This window comes from Limulus polyphemus, unplaced genomic scaffold (genome assembly GCF_000517525.1).
Source record: "Limulus polyphemus unplaced genomic scaffold, Limulus_polyphemus-2.1.2 Scaffold656, whole genome shotgun sequence".
NCBI lineage: Eukaryota > Metazoa > Arthropoda > Merostomata > Xiphosura > Limulidae > Limulus > Limulus polyphemus.
In genome coordinates, this window is record NW_013666266.1 from 280,179 (window position 1) to 291,119 (window position 10,941).

Here is a 10,941-nt window from a genome sequence, read left to right on the forward strand (position 1 = left end):
TATAGGGTTAGGAGTCTCTTGAGGACATTAAAGCTAGTGTAAATATGTTGTATAGGGTTAGGAGTCTCTTGAGGACATTAAAGCTAGTGTAAATATGTTGTATAAGGGTAGTAGTCTCTTGAGGACATTAAAGCTTGTGTAAGTATGTTGTATAGGGTTAGGAGTCTCTTGAGGACATTAAAGCTAGTGTAAATATGTTGTATAGGGTTAGGAGTCTCTTGAGGATATTAAAGCTAGTGTAAATATGTTGTATAGGGTTAGGAGTCTCTTGAGGATATTAAAGCTAGTGTAAATATGTTGTATAGGGTTAGGAGTCTTCTGAGGACATTAAAATTAATGTAAATATGTTGTATAAGGGTTAGAGTCTGTTGAGGACATTAAAATTAATGTAAGTATGTTGTATAAGGGTTAGAGTCTGTTGAGGATATTAAAATTAATGTAAATATGTTGTATAAGGGTTAGAGTACGTTGAGAACATTAAAGTTAATGTAAATATGTTGTATAAGGGTTAGAGTCTGTTGAGGACATTAAAATTAATGTAAACATGTTGTATAAGGGTTAGAGTCTGTCATCTGTTATAATCATGAGATAATTAAAGCTAAGATTAAAACCTAAAAAAAAATTACTTAGTTAAACCAGGTTTTTAAAATCAAACATTTTTGGCATAGCTTTTCATGCCCAGTGAGTCACAATTAAAAGTTGAATTGATTTTGAAGCCTTTTACACAGTTTAGATGGAAGAAAGAGAAAACCAAAACAGATAAGGTATATTATTTGATATTTGATAAGTTTTTCTCTTAGAATCATCCAGTAAATATGACAGAAAATCAAAAATACTTTTGTTTTTAAACCTACAAGTATGAGCTGGCTAAAAATAGATCCTTACATAATGCACTTCCATGGTTGGTAGCTATAATGATGAATAGGCTAGATACAATGGATGGAGGTGGGAGCTTAACCCTCTGGTACTATTGTGAGATAGTCTGGATTCTTAATTTGTTGGTTCATATTTCAAATTCGCTTATTTAGGCTTGTTTAGTGTAAGGAAAGAATTAATGTTTTACTTGAGTATGTAGGAGACTTTTATAGCAACAGTTAGTGCTACCTCATATGGGAAACTCTCAATCAACTAAATGTTCTGACAGTTGATAACTACAGAATTAGATATTGTCTTCAAAATATTGATTAAATTTTCCTAAGACATAAATTTTAATATTATCTGGCAGCCATGTATTGTCTCACCTAGCGAAGAAATGTTGTCAAAGTGTATTGAACAGATTAGTTACATCTCAGTGTTGAAAGATTAAGAATAACTTCTTAAGAAAAAATATTAATTTTTTGGAAAGAAATTATAGTAAAAATATTAGAAAAAAAAACAACACTTTTGTCTTGATTATTTTTATACTGTAGAAAAATAGAAGGAATATTGTATCGAGTATGTCCTTTAAACAATCCGTAAAAGCTGGTTCTGAAGCATTTCTTCAGGGATGTGTTCGTAGTGCAATTTCTTATTATCAAGAAGCACTTTCAACAGTTTCCAAAGTTTTTTCCATAGAGGTGAGAAATGATTTTTTACTCCTGGACCAATAACATTATATATATATATATAGTGTTCATAGCTATTCTGTTCTGATAAAAACTTATATTTCTTTTTTGTCACTAGAAAATTAATAAATAAATCTTATTGTTCTCTTTAAATCATTTCTGACAGTTGAATATGACATATGTTTTTTTTCTTTCTCTTGTTTTTTTTTTTTAACTTCAGGTTATTGAATTCCATCTGATAAATTTATTATTAAATAATTAAAATGATTACTGTTCTAAACAGTATTTCAGAATTATAATTATTACTAGGTTCTAGTTGTTACATTTTTTATCAAAATGTGTTTGTTATAAAACAATTATTGATTAGAAGAATTTGGATAACCAACAAACACTGGTTAAAATGTATTTTTTGGGGTGTAAAGTCGTTGGATCACGAAATTTAGATAATCAATAAATAAGCTTATTGAAGCATTCGTTGTTGTATAGAGTTTTGGATAAAGGAACTGGGATAACCAACAACCAATGTGATCAAAATGTGTGTTTGTTGTTGTGTCCAGTCGTTAGATGATGTAATTTGGATAATTAATAAACAAGCCATTTAAAATGTATGTTTGTTGTTCTGAAGGGTCATTGGATCAAGAAACTTGCATAGCCAACAAACAAGTTGATCAAAACGGTGCTCACCCACCATATTTGCCATTTTGCCAAAAACTAATATTAGGCTAATACAGTAAAAATAAAACCAACATGATGAAGTTTCTGATTAAAGTAAACCCTAAAACCTTCCTTTTATTGGCTGTGTTTACTTACAGTTCATGGTAAATAACTTTGACTTGAATGTACCATTAGTAAAGTGATTCCTGCTTATAGTGGTCATGATCAATACTGTATAAAGTGCATGTTGTACACCATTAACATAGAATACAGTGGCTGCCTTATACCAGTGTGTAATTAACTTGAAGAATAATAATGCATGGAGATGGCTGGAATGGGTAATGAAGAAAAACTTTAATAAAAGTTTAACATAACAGCAAATGTACAATGTTTCGACAAGATTTTGTACATTTGCTGTTATGTTAAACTTATATTAAAGTTTTTCTTTATTACCTATTCAAGCCGTCTCCAATTATTATTAGTCTCAAGGTGGGTTCCTCGTCATCGAATCTAACTTGAAGAATGTTACATGTTCTCATAAGACTATAGACTGTCTTATTCTGGAAAGGTAAAACTAGTGCTGTTCATTGTTGCTGTAACACAAGACTACTACATGTCATTGTCTTACTACAGGTATACTTACTGCTGTTCGTTATTGCTGTAACACAAGACTACTACATATCATTGTCTTACTACAGGTTTAATTCTGTTTATTGTTACTTTAACACAAGACAACTACATATCATTGTCTTACTACAGGTATACTTACTGCTGTTCATTGTTGCTGTAACACAAGACAACTACATATCATTGTCTTACTACAAGTATACTTACTGCTGTTCACTGTTGCTGTAACATGATAATACAAGGACTTACGTACTGTTTTATACAGAGGTAGACTGACATTGTATTTAATCATTGGAAATTCACTTACTGTAAATAGTATCGTTTGAACCATTAAGGTCAACCCATGCTACACGAATGACAGGGAGGCGTCACATTGTTAATTTTTATAGTTTAGGAACAGTTGTTAATTTTCAATTTTATAAATTTAGAGTACTGTACTAGTAGGCCTTATTTTGAGTGTAGTGGCAAATCAGGAAAGACCAGAATGGCCTCTGTGGCCAATCTATTGCTAGTGGTTATTGTATTAATAAGTGCTTAATTTTCCTTTAGGATTTCAATTTGAAGGAGATTGATATTGTTGTTTTAAAATATGCTTCAGGAATGGCTAATATGGAATATGGACAAATGGAGGTAGGAATTTCAAGATTGTACTTGTGAAAAGATTTTTGAAGATAAAAACTATGGTATAATAAAATCTAACCGAAAACACCCTAGGTGTGGAAAAAATGTGTGGCCAAAAAAGGATTGAGCGTGTGACTTAAAGGAATGAAATCAAAATTGATGGCCATATTAGTAGCTACACTTATAGCATTGAAAAGAATTTTACAACAAATATTCATTTGTTAGTTAGCCAGGCTGTGTTATTTGTTCAACTTGGTGCATGATTGTGGGTAAAACAAAATATGTGGCCTGGCTAACTAATGAATGAATATTTGCTGTTAAATTCATATCAGTGCTATAAGTGTAGCTACCAGTATGGCTATCAATTTTGATTTCATTCCTTTAAGTCACACGCTCAATCCTTTTTTGGCTGCACCTTTTTTTTCACACCTAAGGTGTTTTTTATTAGATGTCATGACTTTTTGTCAATACACACCAACAAACCAGAGCAAGTAAGAAAGTGACACTCGATAGTAACCAACATTAGCTTTATGATGGCAGCCCTATTATAACAGACTTATACTTTACAGAACCAACCATATTCTTTATAACATATGGTGATAGTTTTTCCTCTCTAAATCAGTGTTAATAACTTCCTTTATAGTAACACCATGGAATCTATATTAACAGTTTCTTGTCATTTTCCACATGTACTCAGTGCAGCTGTATCAAGCATCATTATTTACGCTGATTGTTTAAGCTAATATCACATAATGCTAGACACTCTTTAATTAGGAAAATTTCATAATTTATTTTTAAAAGTTGGCAATGAATAATAACCATTCACCCATATGATTCTTTGGACAACTTGAGCTATAAACTGCTAATATAGTTTGCTTGGCCTAACCAAAACATATGTATATGCATTCACTTTCATCCTACAGTTTTGCTTCTCTAAGTCAGCCATCTTTAATCTGAATGACAAAAAACTAAAAAAAAATCCACTTTTACTCTTAGGTGTAGTAACAATTTTAAACAGATAGCTCCTATGACTTTGCATAGGCACGTGTATAAAACTTTGGTCAAAATTGAGTGGTTTTTGTTGAATAGCTTTGCAATTGTGGCTTATATTTAGACCAAATTTGACACCTAATTGTAGGTTGTAAAGATCTGTCAGTGTACCAAATATGAAAAAAATCCCTAAAATTTAAGTATGCTTTTCTATCACAAAAGATTTCTGTACTTTTCGTGCAAAGAAAAAGAAAGGAAGAAATTCATCAAAATTGGAGATTTTATATCTTGTGTATTTTGTAATGGGTTGCCTTGAAATTTGGTCTGTGAAGTAATGGTCCAGTAGAGCACATCCACTGAAAAATATGTGATAGTTTTGATTATCACAACCCTAGCTACAGTAAGTGGAAAATTGCTAAACTATCACTCCTGTTAATAAAACCAGTATGTTTTGCAGGTTGTTTTGGCCACATGACACACTACCACGTGTTTTGATAAGGGACTTGTAACAACAAATCAGTTTTTTCAAGAATTTTGCAAAAGTTAAGAATTTAGTATCCAGTTTTGTGAGTGATACTGTAATGATTTGTTCGGAATTCTGTAAACTGTTGTAACATAAATATAGATGTTAGCACAATATACCTGTAATATTGACTTAAAATCAGAAACTTTTATGGAAACAGGAACTTTTTGACTGTTGACTAGGTAGAAATGATGTGAGCACGCAATATTTATTTTTGTGAGTCATTATTTCAATAATGTACAGCTTTGTGTGTATATATATGTATAAATATTATAAGCCTTTTTTGCTGTTGTTAATAAGATAAAAGGTATTCAGAAGTTTTCTCTGAAACCCCCTTCCCCAATTCTGCAAATAGAACATTTGTCTCTGGGTGAAAAAGAACTTCAACACCAGTGACAGTAAATACTTTCAATTTTTTTATATGATTACTTTTGTTGTATATATTACAAATCGAAACTAACAGCTGAAAATATTGTTCTGCACATTTTAAGTGAAATTTCTCTTGTTAAGTAAAAGCTTAAATAGTATATCTAAGCATTTCTCAAAGTTTATTGTGTAATTAATTTTAAAATGTAGTATGTATAAAATTATCATTTGAGAACTTGTTTAACAGGAAATACAGAAAGCCATTTCTCTTTTTGAAGATATTATTGAAAACCACGAAAATATATCCTTTCCAGCAGCTTATTACAGTTTAGGTTTAGCCTACTTTAAGATGAATAGGTAAGATTTTTTCTTATGACTTCAAAAATGTTGTTACTTAAGATGTTAAGTTCCGTCGTGCTTGGCACCATCCGTGGCAAGTGCCGATAAGAGTTTAGTGCAATATTGTTGTGTTTTCAACTTAAATAATAGCAATAATAACAAATGTAAAACATGTAATGTGTAATTTATTTAAAATTCACATGTGCATCATGAGCACACGTGAATGAATGTTAAAGATGGACGTGTGCATCCTCAGCAGTGAACGTGTTAATTTTCATTAACGATTATTTCATGGATTCCTGTATTCATGTTTTCATCTAAAACTATCAATGGGAAAAGCAAGAGTATCATATTAAATTGATATTATTATATAATAATCATCAATTGTAAACAGTTTTAATTTTGTACATTTTGAAAATATAAACAGTAATTTTGCTGGTAGCTTTTACTTGCTTCAAACGGAAATCATAATGGAAGCAGGATCAAAATCAGGGTCACCTTATTAATACCACTTTATTGTTTGTATTAAAATTCATTGCGTTTTTGTTAAAGGTATATATAGATACTATACTTTAGTCATATAGCTCTTGGCAGAATTCTTCTGCTTTAATCTTACATCATCTAGTGCATTCTTGTTGACCATTTCCACTATCTTAGTACCCATTTGTGCATTGACATTCATAAAAATTAATAACTTGTAAACGTAGATACTTCAAACGTAAACATGAAAACATTGAATGTGAACTAGATTTTGTTAGCAACTTTCCAATATTTAACGATATAAGAACCACTATACTGACTCTAGTATTGATCCGAGAGTTCCAAATTATTTATCTTGATAATTCCAGCTGTTAATCTTTGCACATCTGTATTCTTTTAATTTTATGTTTTATTGCTGTATTTTGTATGCACTGAAGTATTAATTCTCTCTCTTCAAAAACAATAAATCACAGCAGGTGTCACTAGCTGTTTCCAACAGACTTAACATAACCAACATGTTGAAAACAAGACACACATATTGATTAGCTCAAATTTGTGAAATTTCAGAATTTTTATTTTACTGAAGTTTTAAATTTTTACATGCTAATAAAAACGAATAACAATAAGTAAAATAGAAAGAAAGGATCTGTGATAGAGTGTCCCAAAATTTCTTTAATTATTTGGATTTTCAAGCATACTATAAATAGTTGTTTCAGTGGAAGGCCTCAGTATTGAAGCTGAAACATCACTCCCTTTACGTTCAATAGACAGTTACAGTCGATTAAAGTTCTTAAACCTATCAAGCTATAAACGGGTTAAAAAAAAACTCCCTAATCCATTCTGAATAGGATCATCTTGTGCAAAGAAACTATGGCTGACTTTTATTTTATCAGTACTAAAGTCGAATAACTGTAATACTCTGTTAATAGAGGAGAATTTGTTCTTTATAAACACGTCCATTAGCCATGTATAGTTGATTAGAAAACAATCTTGAAAGTCCAAGATACTGTTAGGCTTAACTGATTTATTGATATCTCAACAAATCAAGAAGGTAGCAAGTGTAAATTTTAAATACTTTCTTATAATTATGTATAGTTGTGTTTCTAAGTGATTGGAAACTGGAGCAGCTTATTTTTGGAGTTTGAAAATCCTGAAATGGAAACATCAGAGGCAAAAAAATGTTGATTGAGGATTAAAAAATACTGTGTAATATTGTATGAAGCAACAGTATATTTTATAAAAACCATATATTAGTTAACACTTACAGGTTATTTCAAATTGTTGACCTAGTCTTATTAATGAGTATCTTACCGTGCAGTGACTTACTAAATAGGCCTTTTATCATTTTACTCTATTTTTGATGTAGAGTGCCTATAATGTATACTGCAAGAAAAAAATTAATACAGTGGAATAGTTTTGCTCCAAAGTCTAGATTGCATTATTAAGTCTTGTTCAGATAGAATTAAAGCATGTTAAGATTTACATTAAACTTCCACTTGTCAGCTATGGTAGAAACTGCCTGTGAATTCATGAAGTCTCTATCAATTGTATTTGTGAAAATATATTATTTCCTGAAATTTCAAACATTATTTGTTACTGTTAGTAACTATGCATATGACAGAAATTTTAATTATTTTTTTAATTAAGATGTTTTTAATAAAGAAATATGTGAAATGTATAATGACTCTTTATTTACATTTGTTTGCTTTTTTTTCTTTTTAAAGGAAGTTTTTAGTTTGTTGTAAAAATCGAGCTTCAGTTGAAGAAGTTGTACGATAAAATACATGTTATGGAGAGGTAAGAAAGTTGTTTTCTTAATGTGGCCTTTTTATAGAAAAGAGATTTTTATCACTTGTTTACATTTGGGATGGAAGTTTAATGAAAAGATATTTGACAGATTTAAAGAAGCATTGACACCTCTATTCTCTGGACGTGATATCTTAGAAAAAAGCATTGTATGTTGCTCAAACCAATGGCCAGGAAAGTTAGTAACGATGGAAGAGACGAAACCTGGAAAGTTGAAAGTGAGTAAAAGAATCATAATTTGGAGAAAAAAATTTTAATAATTTTGATGTTATGGTGAAATCAGAGTTCATGAAGTTTTATACGATGTGAAACTAGGGTTATAAGTAGAGATAAACACAGTTAGCAGTGAAATGTTAAGTAATTTGTAACTTTATTTTTATGCTGATGAGCATGTTTTTAATGCAGAATTCAGATTGGAGGTCCCCTGGTGGGACAGCAGTAAGTTTACAGACTTATAATGCTAAATTCTGGGATTCGATTACTCGCAGTGGACACAGCAAGATAGCCCAATGTGGCTTTGTTCTAAGACAAACAAAAACATTCAGATTGGAGATGAGTTTAAGGAAATACAGTGTCTCTATCAAAGATCTACAGCATTCAATTAGAAATTCAGATGTTTTTAGGATGTTTTCTAGACATTTGTATCTTAAATAAAGGCATTATATATATAGCTTGAGCCAGCAGCCAGGAACTTAAGAAACAATAAAAGTTTCTAAGACTGGGAATATTGAAGTGAATACTAACTTAATAAAGACAATAATAGTTTAGAAAAAAGAAATAAGGCTAGAAATGATGCTATAATGAAATCAGAGCTTAGGAGGTTTTGGGTGTGTAGACAATGTGGAGAAAATGGGTGGTTACTAGAGATAAATTAAGAAAATGGTGAGCATTTAAAAGTTAAGTAGTTTCTGTCTATTTCTTTAAGCAGTTGGACATTGCTGCTTCAGACTGAGATAAGTTTAAAGGAAAGTAATTTTGTAAATAAAGTGTCCACAGATATGTATTTTGAAAGTTAAGTAGTTTCTGTCTATTTCTTTAAGCAGTTGGACATTGCTGCTTCAGACTGAGATAAGTTTAAAAGAAAGTAATTTTGTAAATAAAGTGTCCACAGATATGTATTTTCTGGAGTGAAGTAGGAAGAAAAAAGAAGTGTATAATAATGGACAATAAAAATTTCTTTATAATTCTTTCAGAATAAATACCATACTATTCAAATTTTAGATCATTTCAAACTTGTTTTACATCTCAATCTATATCTATCTGCTCTCTGTATACTTTAAATTTATAGATCAAATACTCCTAATGGTTCACTGTAAGCTACTTTAGGTCCACAGGGTTAAAAAGATTGCGAACCACTGCTCTACAGCATTCAGTTAGAATATGTTTTTAGGTGTAAAAATGGTTGGGTTATGTATGGTGTTTTAGACTAAGTGTTTGCTTTTCAGAAAGCGATAGAAGAATTGATCCTGCAGTGTCGATATCCACCACGACCTAATGCCGTCTGCCGCTCTGATGAGTGTAATTTTAACAAATCTATTTATTATTGTGACATTGATTTTCATGGTTTTGCTCGGTTGAAATGCTCGGAACAGTGTTTCTTAGAATACCATCCTAGGTGTTGGAAGCAGTTTAAGGATAAAATGAAATCAAAAAATGAAAAGGTATGGGTATGGAAGTGTTAGTTAAATATGAAGTGAGAATGGCAACCATAAATTAGTATAACCCAATTAGATCCATGTTTACAAAATAAAAAGATTTTGATAATTGTTTGCTTGTTCTTTGTCATCAATATGATATTCCTCATAATATTCCAGGAATAGTCCAATAATGATTCTCTCTTTTGGCATGCACCAGAAGCTTTATAACATTCAAATCAAAGTCTGGTTATTAATTTTGGACTTCACAGTATGCTGTTTCACTAAATAAAATAAAATGTTAATAACCATGTGAAATACACCATGGTTACAATACATCATGAGCAGTAATAAACAATAAAAATGAGTTCTATTTTACAACAGTTCATGAATGGTTACATTTTATTTTGATATGCTACTAGAAATATTTTTTTTCTTGTCCCAATACATTATTATATTTTAAGCACATCTAAAAATTAGGTGGGTGGATGGGTAATTGATTATTTGTGCATTATACTTTAAGTACATATATAAACTAGGTGAATGGCTAATTGATTTCTTGTGCATTATACTTTAAGCACATGTATATAAACTACATGAATGGCTGATTGATTTCTTGTGCATTACATTTTAAGCACATGTATATAAACTAGGTGAATGGCTGATTGATTTCTTGTGCTTTATACTTTAAGTACATATATAAACTAGGTGAATGGTTGACTGATTACTTGTGCTCTATACTTTAAGTACATGAATATAAACTAGGTGAATGGTTGATTGATTTCTTGTGTATTATACTTTAAGTACATATATAAACTAGGTGAATGGCTGACTGATTACTTGTGCTTTATACTTTAAGTACATATATATATATAAACTAGGTGAATGGTTGACTAATTGCTTGTGCTTTATACTTTAAGTACATGAATATAAACTAGGTGAATGGTTGATTGATTTCTTGTGTATTATACTTTAAGCACATGTATATAAACTAGGTGAATGGTTGATTGATTTCTTGTGTATTATACTTTAAGTATATATATAAACTAGGTGAATGGCTGACTGATTACTTGTACTTTATACTTTAAGTACATATATAAACTAGGTGAATGGTTGACTGATTACTTGTGCTTTATACTTTAAGTACATATATAAACTAGGTGAATGGCTGACTGATTACTTGTGTATTATACTTTAAGTACATATATAAACTAGGTGAATGGCTGACTGATCACTTGTGCTCTATACTTTAAGTACATGTATATAAACTAGGTGAATGGCTGATTGATTTCTTGTGTATTATACTTTAAGTACATATATATAAACTAGGTGAATGGCTGACTGTTTACTTGTGCTC

The 10,941-nt window shown here is 30.5% G+C and overlaps 1 protein-coding gene across 1 annotated transcript in view; it reads left to right on the forward strand.

The window, feature by feature from the left end:
- LOC106459746 overlaps positions 1 to 10,941 on the forward strand; it is a 64,327-nt gene that overhangs the window by 26,321 nt on the left and 27,065 nt on the right. Inside the window, exons 15-19 of the mRNA XM_022386300.1 lie at positions 1,410 to 1,556; positions 3,375 to 3,455; positions 5,573 to 5,682; positions 8,042 to 8,168; positions 9,396 to 9,611. Coding sequence (XP_022242008.1) covers positions 1,410 to 1,556; positions 3,375 to 3,455; positions 5,573 to 5,682; positions 8,042 to 8,168; positions 9,396 to 9,611 — 681 coding nt within the window. The remainder of the gene's footprint in view (positions 1 to 1,409; positions 1,557 to 3,374; positions 3,456 to 5,572; positions 5,683 to 8,041; positions 8,169 to 9,395; positions 9,612 to 10,941) is intronic.